The 14,066-nt window shown below is 28.4% G+C and overlaps 1 protein-coding gene across 1 annotated transcript; it reads right to left on the bottom strand.

The window, feature by feature from the left end:
* LOC18612247 (2-oxoglutarate-dependent dioxygenase DAO) lies at positions 9,711-11,675 on the bottom strand. The gene is made up of 3 exons (XM_007048939.2): positions 11,124-11,675; positions 10,362-10,677; positions 9,711-10,258 (listed from the first exon to the last, which is right to left on the bottom strand). Exons 1-3 carry the CDS (start codon positions 11,456-11,458, stop codon positions 10,010-10,012), a joined length of 900 nt encoding a protein of 299 aa, XP_007049001.1. The 5' UTR covers positions 11,459-11,675; the 3' UTR covers positions 9,711-10,009.

Below are 14,066 nucleotides of genomic sequence, written 5' to 3'. Positions count from 1 at the left end.
TTTTTAGACCTAGTAGGAAATTGGCTCAATTTCTTTTTAACTCCTTAAATAGAATTTTTAACTTGAAATAAGGTTCCGTTTTATAATAAAAAAAAATAGAATTTCATGTAAAATGTTTTTTAAAAAGTTTAATATTTTTTATTATTTTATAATTATTAAAAATATTTTTTATTGTTTGGATTTTACATCATCACTGATAGAGTTAGTTGGGTGTCAAAGTGGTAAATAAGAGCATTACAAAACAATTAAGAATGAAAATAAAAATAAATAATAATATTTTTTAAAACATTTTACTACATATTTATAATGAAAATAAACTCTAATTTTTAAATAAATTTCCATCTTATATTTTTTTTACAATAATATAATAAAAATATCGATATTTATCAATTATGTAAAATATTCAAAATTTATAATTATAAATGTATATTCATTAAGTGACCATGATTGAAATATTTTTTATTATAATTATTAATAAGATTTATTCAATTTATAAATAAAAATTTTAATTAAATTGAATGATTTCATTAAATTTTTTTAATATTTTGATAGTATTGAATAATTTAAATATTAATATTTTAAGTTAAATTTTTTTAATTAAATATTAATATTTTTAAATTTTTAATATTTTAAGTTAAATATTAATTTTTTTAATATTTTAATTTAAATATTAATATTTATCAAACTTATGCTAGTAGGTTTAGTATAAGAGTGTTTTTCCAGTTTTTTGAAAAATGTCTTACACCTCTTAAAAGTGTAAGATATTTTACATGGTTAATAGTTATTTTTTTGTTGGCCCTTCAAATTTAAAGATCTAATTAAAAAATGTCTCTTTATGTATAATACCATACTAAATATAAAAAGGTTTTATGCTTATAAAATTTTATATTAAATGTAATTACAATTTAAAATTTCTCATTGGTAGATATGAACTTACATAAATTTAATTTTTTTAAATAATATATAAAATCTTTATTCTCAAATGCAAACTATTAATCTTACTAGAGTATGCCCGTGCGATACACTTGTGTGGTATAGGTAAAACAATAATTGTTAAAATATATCTACATTTTAATAATATATAGTACTCACTTTACATAAATATTCATAAAGCTATTTGTCAATTACAATGTGTATAGAAAAAGTCAATTACAATGTGTACTTAGTCAAAAGTTACATAATTATTTAAGTGATAATCTATTTAAGAGTTATAAATTTAAACTGTAGTATACAACTTAGGAACATACAAAATACATGATAAGTGACTTTACTCGGTGAGTTTATCGACCCAAATATTTGGTCTCCATGAAACTTCTTTCTTAATAGTGACAATATGCATTTCATCTTCCATAAAACTCTAAATCTGATAAGTCTAAGTAGTGAATGATTATTAAGGTGGAATCAAAATAAAAAATAAAAATTATAATTAATTATAAAGTAATATTTGGATAGCTTTTACCTTCACCACACTTGAAGGTACATTAACTATCAAACAATTAAGTTTGAAAGTAAAAAAACAAATAATAGAGTCAACCATTTTTTGTTATGAAGGTAAAATGCAGATTAAGAGAAGGGTCTTAGCAATTAGCAAAATTTCATTTGACATGTCAAGAGAGAGAACCTAATCACAAAATCTCAACAATTATAATCAATAGGAAACTCAAGTTGGAAACATGGTGGATGAAAATTCAGGTCTAACAATACAAATTAATTACAATAATGCAATAGAAGGAGAAGCAAAAATGTCAGGGTAGTTGTATATCATGTTAAAAAGATAGAGGTACTAACATAAATACTATAAAAACTACAAACTATGATAAGCTTCTACACATTAGTTTTTTTGTAAGTTCATTTCGTTTATGATTCCCATAAAAACTTGCATGAAGTTCTAAATTATGCTAAAAACACATAATTCAACAAAAATATCATAAAAATTGCATGTCAAAATGATAAAAATAGAAATCTCAATAGGTTCTCCACAGTTTCTATCAACAGCAAACTTAAATTAATTTTTGTAAGTTCATTTAGTTTATGGTTCCTATTAGAAATGCCATAGAAGCTGCAAACTATGCTTAAAACTCAACATTTCAATGGAAACATCAAAAAAATTGCACGTCATTGTAAAAAAATAAAAATACATTCATAAAGTAAAAACCAAATAATAGATATATTTGCAACAAAAATAACATAAAAAGTACAAATCACACTAAAAAGATAAAGTTACCTTCACAATGTTATAAAACTTCCAAAATGGTGTCGATAATGTAATCAATAGCAAACTCAAATTCCAGAGATGGTGGATGAAAATATAGGTTTAGGAAGTTAGATCAAATATCACAATCCAAATTAATTGTGACAATGAAATACAAGAAATATAACGAAACTGTTACAAACAAAGCAAAAATGCTATAGATTGTTATTTACAATAAAAAAGTATAACCACACACTTAATTAAATGAGATAAAAAGAAAGAAAAATTTTAAAACTTTCCCAAAAGTTTTCTAATTTCTATATGGAAATAATAACATTATAAAAATAAAAGTAATAAAGAATCCAAATAATAAAAGCTTGAATAAACAAATCAAATGAAATAAAAAGAAAAGAAATTAGAAACTTACACCAAAAGTTTTTGATTTTTGTATAGAAACAATAACATTATAAAAGACATAATAAAAACTAAATAAATAGAAAATCATGGAATTAATTATTTTATTTTTATTCTTAAAATTTTTTAAACTATTTTCATAAATTTGAATTAATGCATAAATTAAAATTAAATAAATATAAATAAATAATTAAAATGTAAAACAATGGGCGAGGACATAAGATGAAGAAGAAGAAAGGAGAAAAATAAGAGAGAGAAGCCAGTTTATCTCTATCTAATCTGTTTAATTAATTAAAAAATAAAAAAATTGAATTTTGTTATGAAATATAACTGAAAGAACAATTATAAGAGAAATATAAAAGAAAGTATTTAGAAGGAGTAAGAAAATTTTATTCAAGTGTGTATTTACAAATGAAGTGAATAGACTTATTTATAGGCTAATAACCTTTTATCTAGATTAAATTTACAAGATGATAATAATATTAAGGGATTTGATGGATTAAATTCTAATGTTGATCCAATCTAATTTACATTCAAGTATAGATATAGATAATATAAATGGATATTCACAAAAATATTTATAACATTCTCCCTTGAATATCCATTGTATCAAGAGTATGCCTCATTAAAACCTTAGGAAAAAACCTCATAGGAAAAAACCTCATAGGAAAAAAATCTGAATTAAGGAAAAATAGTACATAATTCTTTTCAAGAATTTGCTTTTGAAATACTGTCTTATTAAAAACCTTATCAAGAAAAATCCAGCGGGAAAAACTTTGATAAAGGAAAAGAACACAGTGCGTATTTTACTTCCCGTGATGACTGCATTATAGAGATATTTAAAATGATACATTTCAATCGGTTATACCAACTTTTCAAATATTGCAATAAGAATGACTTTAGTAAACAAATCTATTAGATTGTCACTTGTCTGAATTTGTTAAACATTAATATCACCATTTTCTTGGAGATTATTAAAAAAGATTTTTGATGAAATATGTTTTATCTTATTGCCTTTAATGTATCCTTCTTTTAATTGGACTATGTAAACAGCATTATCTTCATAAAATGTTGTTAGCATTTCCTTCTTAGTTGACGAGCTACATGTTTCTCGAATATGTTGAGTTATAGATCTGAACTCATTTATAATTTGCCTCGTGAATTACTAAAATTTTTTTATGGTTATAAGGAGTAGTAACTATAGTTTGTTTTACAGAACACTATGAAATAGTCATAACTCCACATATGAATAAGAAACCTATCTGGGATCGAGCTTTGTATGGATTAGATGAATATTCTGTATATACACAACTAGTTAAATTTGATTTTAACGCATTTGAATAATATAAGCCCGTATCCATTGTTTCTCAAAGATATCAAAGTATATGTTTAATTTCGTTTTAATGTCTTTGAGTTGGAGAAGAACTATATCTTGCTAATAAATTCACAGCAAATGATATCAGGTCGTGTATAGCTAGCAAATACATCAATGCTCCAATTGCACTGAAATATGGTATTTTAAGACCACGAAATTCTTCATTATTCTTATGAGGTCGGAAAGGGTCTTTTTTCACCTCTAGTAATCTTACAACCATTGGTGAACTCAATGGATGTGCTTTATCCATATAGAATTGTTTTATCACTGTTGCTATATAATTAGATTGATGGACAAAAATTTTATTTGTCAAGTGTTCAATATGAAAGCCCAAATAAAACTTTGTTTTTCCAAGGTCTTTCACCTCAAATTCTTTTTTTAAGTAATTCACGGTTTTTTATAACTCTTCAGGAGTTTCAATAATGTTTAGGTTATCAACATAAACAGCAATTATCACAAATTCAAATCTGAATCTTTTTATAAAAACACATGGGCATATAAGGTTATTTCTATAACCTTCTTTTAACAAATATTCACTAACGCGATTATACCATATGTGTCTCAATGGCTTTAATCCATATATATATCTATTTAATTTAATGGTGTAAATTTTTCAAAAATTCAAATTTTGTGCTTCATGCAATTTAAACCCTTCATGATTTTTCATATAAATATCGATATCAAATGAGCCATATAAATAGGTTGTAACTACATCCATTAGACGCATTTTAATCTTCTCATATATTATCAGACTCGTTAATATAGAATTGTAATTACATCCACCATAGAGAATATATCTCTTAATATTCAATACCAGATTTTTGGGTAAAACCTTGTGTGATAAGTCGTTCTTTATATATCATAATCTCAATTTTCTCATTTCATATTTACACAAATACCTATTTATATCGCACTGGTTTTACACCATTTGAGTACGGATTGCAAATCCAAAAACTTCATGGTTTGCAAGTAAATTCACTTCCTCCTTAATTGCATCTTTCTATATTAGCCAATAATTTCTATGTCTACATTCTTCAATAAATATAAGTTCCAGATCCTCGTTTTTTTTTCATAATATTGAGTGGTATATTATACACAAAAATATCGTTGACGTTCATTTATCGATTCCATCTTTTCTCATTATGATATAATTTATTGAAATCTCTTTATTTTCACTGAAAGTAGGTACCTAAATTTCTTCTGAAATTTTTATTAATTATGTCAAAGGTTTCTTCTAGAGTTTTTACTTCCTCTTTCTGACCATCTTGAATATTTGCTTCTTTTCTTTTTCGAAGATTTTATCTTTAGAACCGATTGGTCTCCATGCTTTTAGTGTCCCTTATTCTACAGGGACATCGATGCTAATATGAGCATTTACAGCTGGTATATAAGATTTAGTTATTCTCTTTAGGACAATAAACACATCTGACAATTGATTTACTATATTTTGCAAAAGAATTATCTTTTAAACTTCAAATTCATATTGATTTGTGCAAGGATTAAAACTAGATAATGATAATTCATTTTAAGAAATTTCTTTTTCCAATTGCTTATTGTCTCCCCCCTAATGTTGGAAAAATTGTTTAATCAAAATGACAATTGACAAACTTTGCCATAAATAAATCTTCTATTGATAATTCTAAATATTAATTACAAATGGAGATTCGTATTTAATATATATTCTTAATCTCCTTTGAGGACTCATCTTTGTGCATTATGGTGGGGCTATTGAAACATATACCACACACCCAGTAATTCTTTAATGAGGAATATTTAATTCATGACCATAAACCAATCGTATAGGAGAGAATTTATAATAACTCGTTTGGCCTGATGCATATAAATGCTGCTGCATCCAAAATGGCATGCCCTCAAACAGAAATTGAGAGTTTAAATTTCATAAGTAGTGGGCTTACAATTAGTTGAAAGTGTTTAATAAACGATTCTACTAGATTGTTATGTGTATGAACATAAACAACAGATTCCTCAATAGTTATTCCAACTAATATGCAATATTAAAGATTTAAAATGTAAATTCACCAGCATTGTTAAGACTAATTGTCTTGATTACGTAATCAGAAAAATATGCTTCCAAAACAAATGATTTGAACGATTAATCTTGCAAATGTCAAATTGCAAGTTAATAATAAGTACACATTGACCATTTAATCGATGCATCAATTAAAATCATAGAATTTCTAAATGGTTCACATGGTGGATGTATGAATCCACATATAATTGTGAATATGATTCAAAAACGTAAGAAATTCAGTCTCAACTTTAGCTAGTGATAGCCTTATAATTTATTTGCCTTGAGAGCAAGTAGCACATTAGAGAAATATAAAACAAAGTATTTAGAGAGAGTAAGAAGATCTTATTCAAGTGTATATTTACAAATGAAGTGAAAGAGTCTATTTATAAGCTAAAAACCCCTTATCTAGATTGAATTTACAAGATGATAATAATATTAAGGGATTAGATGGATTAAATCCTAATTTTGATATAATTTAATTTACATTCAAATCTAAATATAAATAATAAAAATAGATATTCACAAAAATATTCATAACAAATTTATATTTGTATTTCTACTTTTGACCCTTAACTTTCTCTCGTGCTTGATCTCTCCTTTCCTTTCCTCATTCTTTCATTCTTAAAGCAAGAAAACACTCCAGTGAAAAGAAAAAAATTATGGATCCATGACATTAGGGAAAAAGGGAAATGCCATGGCCTCTGAAAAACACAAAAACCTTTAAAAAACCTCATAATAAAAATAAATAAAAAAACTTAAAAACAAAAAAATACATAAGAATAAATAAAAGAAAAATCAAATTTGGAAAATAACAATGAAATAGAAGTCGAACAATAGAACCTGTAGGAAAAAAAAATCAAACCATGAGCATATGAAAGGGAAAAATCGAAAGTAAAATACAACTTGAAGAACCAAAACATAAAGCAAATTGACACAGTCAAACTAAAGCAACACAAAAACCACGAATCAAAACAAAATGAAAATCACAAAATAAAGAAAGATTCATACAACAACCAAAACGCAATGCAAAAAAAAAAAAAAAAATAACAAATACACAAATACAAAATAAAAAAATAAAGTAACCAAGAAAAATAGTGGTTGAACAAATCAAAGATTAAACAAAACAAAGAAAAACAGCAAAATAAACAAAGAAAGCCAAAGAAAAAAAAGTAAAAAACGAAAAAAGCTGTAAACAATAGAAAAAAAAATAGTGTAAAAAAAGGAAAAGTAAAAGAAGAGAAAAGGTGGAGAAATCCAAGGGAGAAGCCAAAAATTAAAATGAAGAAAGCAAAAGAAGAAACGGTGGAGAAACCTGGGAAATGGAAAAATGGCCAAAATACCATGCTCACAAAAAAAAAAAACTTTCTACAAGACGACTCTCACTCAATTAGAACACTACATGTCAACCAGTTGAATTGTTGATATGATGCTGTAATTGAGCTCAATTGTCCCGTCCAGAGGACAACTTTTAATATATATAGATTTATTTCAGGCCATGAAAGATTTAGAAGGTAACGGAGTTTGCAATTAAAATGTGCATGGTGAATCCAATTCGCCATAATGGAGTTGATTCGATACCACAAATGCTGTCAGTTTAATATTAACGTGTTTTTAAGTAGATCTGTACACTTATTGAGTGGCCTTTCAAGTTTGTGCTCAAGTTAGTTCATGAGATTATTTTATTATGGTCTAATATCTAAAAAAGTTATTAAATTATTTAAAATAATTTAATTTTTTTTATATTTTTATTATGTTCAATGATGTCTTTATATTTTTATTTTGAACCAAATAAATTTTTATATTTTTATTTTAAGTCAAATAAGTTCTTACAATTAATGATTGATTTAGTAAAAATATCATTTGTCATTTTATATCATGTGATACTGATGTGACATATTAACATACCATAATTGATGATGATATGGTATGTTAATATATCATAATTGATGAAAACGTCGTATGTTAATATGACATGATAACATAACCATGTAGTATTTTTTACTTTTCACATTAACGTCATGTCAGTACTATGTGAATGTAAAATGACAAAAGACATTTTGACTAATGATAATTAGTCAATTATTAATTATAATGACTTATTTGATCCAACATAAAAGTATAGGAGTTTGATTGAACGCAATAAAAAAAAACTTATTGAAATTTTATTAAATAATCTGTTTTGAGCATTATGCTTTTTATTATTGAATAATTATTTTTAAAATTTTAAATATATTTAAAATAATTAATATAAAATAATTTAAAATATATATTAATAAATATATTTTAAATGGATAGATCGAACTGATTGGGTTTAGATTGGACGGGTGCCAAACAAGCTCAATCTAGGACTAGGAGTTAAATCTATTTTTTTTTCTTTTTATTTCGCTAGTGCAGATTGTATTTCAAGTTTTAATTCTTTTCGTCGTTTGTGAAAAAAATGGTTGTTTTAAATTACATTAACCAAAATTCATAAATAGAGAGATAGCGTAGACCTACCAAGTTTGTGTGGTCGGACCCAACTTAGGTCCAGTTCTAAAGAAAATTTTTGAAGTTCAATTGGTGAGATTATTTTACATATTTTAATATTGAATAATCATTTTTATTTTTAATTTTAAAATATATTTTAAATAGATGAGTCGATTTGAATTGGATCTAAATTTTAGAAGTGGCAAACGAGATCATCCTAATCCATGAACACTTTCACTTTTAAGGAATTTGTAAGAGTTAAATCTATTTTTTTATTATTTCTCTAGTATGGATTGTATTTCTAAGTTTTAAATTTTTCGTCGTTTTGTTAAAAAAAAAAATTGATTGGTTCAAGCTACATTGATCGAATTTCATATACGGAGAAATGGAGTAAATAGCACTATACATCTCTTATCTTTTTACAATAATACTTTATTTTCCTATGTGATTTCATAAATTTAATTTTTAAATTTATAATATTTTAAAAATATTTAACTCAATCTGTTTCAATATTCAGCAAAATTTACCACTTCTGCGCCATGTTCACATGACAACAATAGATGAATCCAAACACATTAATATTCACGGTGCCGAAAAGAAAAAAATATGAACTCACTTGACTTTTGGACTGAGGTCTATTCCATGTGACATTAAAGTGACAATTTTTTTATTTATTTTAAATGATAATTGATAAAATTAAAAGATTGTGAATTTAAAAATTAAATTTAAAGATCATGAATAAGAATAAAATATTATACAAAGTCAAAGATAGGAATGGATAAAGGAAGTATGAATCCATCATAATAAGTACATTTTACTCTGAATGGAGGAGAGCCGAGGGAAGGAAAAGCGAGGAAAGGTGAGGGGCAGAGGAGGAAAACAGCAAAGGTAATGGATAAAGGAAGCAAGACAAGATACTATGAGGAAGGGGAGACCCGAGAAAGCGGTCTTATCTGTTGGGCTGTCAAGCAACGGGTCCATCATTGATGTCTTTCTTCAACTAAGTTAAAATCATCCTCATAAAAAGGTTTATTCTTCTGGTTTGATGCAGAGCTTTGGGTGTTGGAAGTAAGAGATCAAGGTTCCCTCTTCTTTTTCCTCTTAATAATTTACACTTTTCCTGGTGAGACGTGCATGTCTGCATTTTGTATTTCATTGTTTGTTACATAAATTTACGTATTCGTCAGGATTCAAATGAGATCAGAAGGGGATAACCATGGTGAACGCACAGAAAAACAATGGCCCAGTTCTCCACAAAATGCAAATGCAGAGGTTGGCCGCAGCCATATCCTTGTAACAAACAACAAATGTTGCTTTGTAATACATATGGATTACCTTTTGACAGCCAACTTAAACGAGGGAAAAGGAAAGGAAGAGGCCAGGATGGACCAAATCACACGTACAATTTCACTTTCTAGGGGATCGCTACTCATGCTTTTGTTCAGCAAACAAGAGGAGGTAAAGAGAGTGCAGCAGCGACTCCTCACAGTTGGAGGGCTTCATTAGATTGCGATATGGTAATACATTTAGGTCAGGAGCAGGTACGTACAAGTGCGAGAGCCTCACCGGCTTGTAAGTTTGTGGTGAGTCGAAGCTTTCTGTACTCCTCGTAAGTAAAAGGTACATAGAGACGTGGGTGCTCGGAGTCAACCAGTTCTGGTGGGGGTTCCACAGCTGCCCTTGTTGGTCCCAACAGGAATGTGGCGATTGACACCCTAGTTGTTGCCTCTTTGCATTGTACTCGATGTGTCACGTTGCATAACCTTCCATTGCTCCATGCCTGAGTCAGGAAAAAGCAAGCGTGCGCAGGAAAATCAAAACAATATATATTTCTTAAAATAATAATTACAAGAAGTGATTGAAGAAAAAGAGTATCAGCTCACTGCGGCAGTATCTCCGAGATTGACGAGGAGGCTGCCTGGCAAGGGATCAACTGCCACAAATTCACCAGATTTGTCCATCACTTCAAGACCACCAACATTCTCATCGTCTTGTAATATTGTTAGGAATCCAGAATCGGTGTGTATTTGTACCCCTGTGCTGCCTACAGCTTCTGGGGTGAAATTGTACTTGTTTATCCTAAATTGACATGGCCATTCCTTGCAGTAATCACCGACCAATCCCATACTCTCAGCTAGTTTTGCCCCTATTTCCATGATCAGCTCATGTATTGCTTGAGCATACTTGTCTATTGTGTCTCTGTGGTAATAAAAGCAACCCAAGGAGAATCAAATCAACGTGCTTCAAAGCACATTCATTTCAACAGAGAACAAATCAGAGAGATCTTTTTGGGGACAAACATGCAATAATGATTTCTCTAGCATCTAAAATTCACATAAGCTCTTCCCGCGGCAGAGACTATTCTGCAAATCTCAAGTTACAGGCAAAACAAAAAAAAAAAAACAGATGATGGTTCTCTGATAGCCTTCAAAATGAAGACAGTAGGAAAATCTGTATTGACATTTGTAGAATTCTGTTATAGAGATTGATGATAGTTCTCAGTAATTAAAATCTAAACAATTCAAATTCAGCCAAGAGTTTTTCCTTAAAACATACAATCTTAAAGCAACAACCCATCGGAAACAAAGACAGAAGAAAAAAAAAATGAAATTTAGTAAAGAGAAAGGGTGAAAAGAAAAAGGCACCTTTGGGAAGGTGTGGCATCCAACTGAGAACAAAAGTTATGTACAGCTTGGGAGGAGGCCATGTCATAGAGACCCAAGGCTTCATAAAGGGGGTTTTTCTGACTGGGAGCCATGTAACCACTGCTAGCAATGACATCTTCATTGCGCTTTTTGATTTCCATGGGGAGGTCAAGCAACGATCTTACCACCATCTTCATTTCCTGCATCAGTTCTAACGGGATCTTGTGGTTTAAGATCCTGAAACAACCCCATTCTTCACCCGCTTTCCTTAGTTTCTCGTACTGTCCTGGAAAATCTGAAAGATCAATTGTTGGAATTCTCTGAGCTATATCCATCTTCCACTAACTCTCCGCTGCTCCTTTCTGCCTCTTCAATTCTTCTACCCTACCCTACCCTACCCTAAGAAACTTAACGTAATTTATAAATTATTTAAAGAATTTTAGTAATATATAAAGCTAAATTGCAGGGTTTATATCATGCCAATGGGGGACAACTTCTTTCTTCTTCTTCCGACAAAGTGAAGTATAGCTGTAAGAAAGAACAAGGAAATCCACGACAACGTGGTGCATAAAAAACAAACCAGGTTGACGATACAGTGCACATTTCTATTATTTAAATAGATGTAACAATTTTTTTTATTTAATTGAATATGAAACCAATCCCAACGGAGTGAAAAATGGAAATGGTGGTTGGTACAAGTTCATACATCATGAATAATTTTTTTTTCCATTATTTAAGTAAGCTTTTTGCCTCCTCAAAGGACTTGAAAATACCAACACGTAACTCAACCTCGATCTCTTCGAGGAAACCTCCAAATGGGGTGTATCTGGAAAACAAAAACAAAAACAAAAAGGGACATGCAGATGAATGTTATAATGTGGGATCGTTATGGCGCAAAAAGTCAAAGATGTGGCCCGTCTGCACCACGTGCTGCTCTGTTCCTTTCTCAGGCTGAAAAACGTGAACTTTACTTGTGCTAATTGACGTTGACCTCACTTTGCAATGGTAGTGGAGGCGTGGAGGGACAGACAGTGATACTGATCGTACGTTACCCACGTACTAAAAAGATGAAGAAATAGGTACTGTTCTTTTCCACGCTGGGGAAAGCAAGCCTTTCCATTCGAGAGATAAACTGGTAAAGTTCTAGGCGAGAGGAGGGGAAGAAAGTGGAGGAGGGAGGATGGCAAGATTCACTGTCTGCATCGGCTAAGAAACTTAGTGCAAAAAGATTGAAACGGTTTTCTCTATAGAGATACAGGAACAGCAGAGAAAATATAGAAGAAAGAAACTAGTGAGATTATGTAACGATGAGGAAATTAAGATAAAATATTTTGTATAATATTATCAATATCCATAAAATATTTTGTAAAATGTTATAAAATATTTAATAAAATGTTTTATGTAACATTATAAATATTTATAAAATATTCTATATAATGTTATAAAATATTTAATAAAATATTTTGTGTAACATTATAAATATTTATAAAATATTCTGTATCACATTATAAAATATTTATAGCGACAGAATATTCAATCAAAGACTAAATTTTTCTAGCCCAACCCTTGATCTTGATGGCTAAATGCACTTGTTGTCTTCCTTGAGATCTTGGCTTCAAGGGCTACCAGCAATGTTGGTGGTAATTGTTGAAACCCTAAAAAAAATTAAAGACCAAATCAAGATAAAATATTCTGTGTAACGTTTTAAATATTTATAAAATATTCTATTGAAAATAAAATATTTTGTGTAACATTATAAACTATTTAATAAAATATTTTATTAAAAATAAAGCTGATCACCGAGCTACAAAATATTACTTGTTCAATCAAAGACTAAAAATCAAATCAAGATAAAATATTTTGCTGTTAAAAATAAAATATTCTATGTAACGTTATAAACTATTTAATAAAATATTTTGTTAAAAATAAAGTTGATCACCGTGCAAAAAAAAGACTAATTTTTTTTTCACAGTAAAAAGACTATTATGAAAGAATCAAAGATCAAATTAAGATAAAATATTTTGTGTAATATTATAAATATTTATAAAATCTGATGTTAAAAATAAAATATTCTGTGTAACATTATAAACTATTTAATAAAATATTTTATTAACAATAAAACTGATCACCAAGTTACAAAATATTATTTGTTCAATCAAAGACAAAAAATCAAATCAAGATACAATATTTTACTGTTAAAAATAAAATATTCTGTGTAATGTTATAAACTATTTAATAAAATATTTTGTTAAAGATAAAGCTGATCACCTCACAAGTTACAAAATATTGCTTAATCTCAAGATTTGAATCAATCTCACGTGCTTACAAGACAATTTTCCTTTCTAACTTTCAACAAATTTATAATTAGTTTGCTTATTTAAACTACTAACATCTTTTGTATATAGACAATGTGAGATAAAAATTTTATGAGATATCCTTATATATCGAACAGTCTGTCACGATCCGGAACTTCCCTCGGACCCATGACAACCGTCGCTACGTCCCGATTGACACTCATTACCCGAAATGCCAATCGGAATCCTGCAAAGCTTACGTATCAGTTTCTTGCTTTTCTTGTGAGCAATCGTTGTTAAACATTCCGTTTTAAATAATTACCAGTCGTTTCCAACTTAAGTAAATCAAAAGACAAAAATTATTATTATTTTTTAAAAGAATTTATAAACAAATATTACTATTCAAAATATTGATTAAAATATAAATTTTTTATATAAAATAATATTTATAGAAACACGTGTAAGTAATCCTTTGTAACGTGAAAGTAAAATAAATTCATACATACCATAATTTACAAAGTTATAATTTACAATAATAATTACAATGACAAGTGGCCTAAAATACACCAAGTATTGGTGATAGTAACCTACTGTCTGTGAGATAGAGGTGTCAACTGGAATCCTTGACAAAATCGAGAATCTACAAGCT

The sequence above is a fragment of the Theobroma cacao genome, chromosome 1 (genome assembly GCF_000208745.1).
Source record: "Theobroma cacao cultivar B97-61/B2 chromosome 1, Criollo_cocoa_genome_V2, whole genome shotgun sequence".
Taxonomy (NCBI): domain Eukaryota; kingdom Viridiplantae; phylum Streptophyta; class Magnoliopsida; order Malvales; family Malvaceae; genus Theobroma; species Theobroma cacao.
Note: the sequence above shows the minus strand (reverse complement) of the source record. Positions and strands in the feature narration are given on the sequence as shown.

Coding starts and splice junctions, on each gene's coding strand:
- LOC18612247 (XM_007048939.2), bottom strand. CDS start 11,458: ATGGATATAGCTCAGAGAATTCCAACAATTGATCTTTCAGATTTTCCA. Junction 10,678..11,123: donor GATGCCACACCTTCCCAAAG/GTGCCTTTTTCT, acceptor TTATTACCACAG/AGACACAATAGACAAGTATG. Junction 10,259..10,361: donor ATCTCGGAGATACTGCCGCA/GTGAGCTGATAC, acceptor TTCCTGACTCAG/GCATGGAGCAATGGAAGGTT.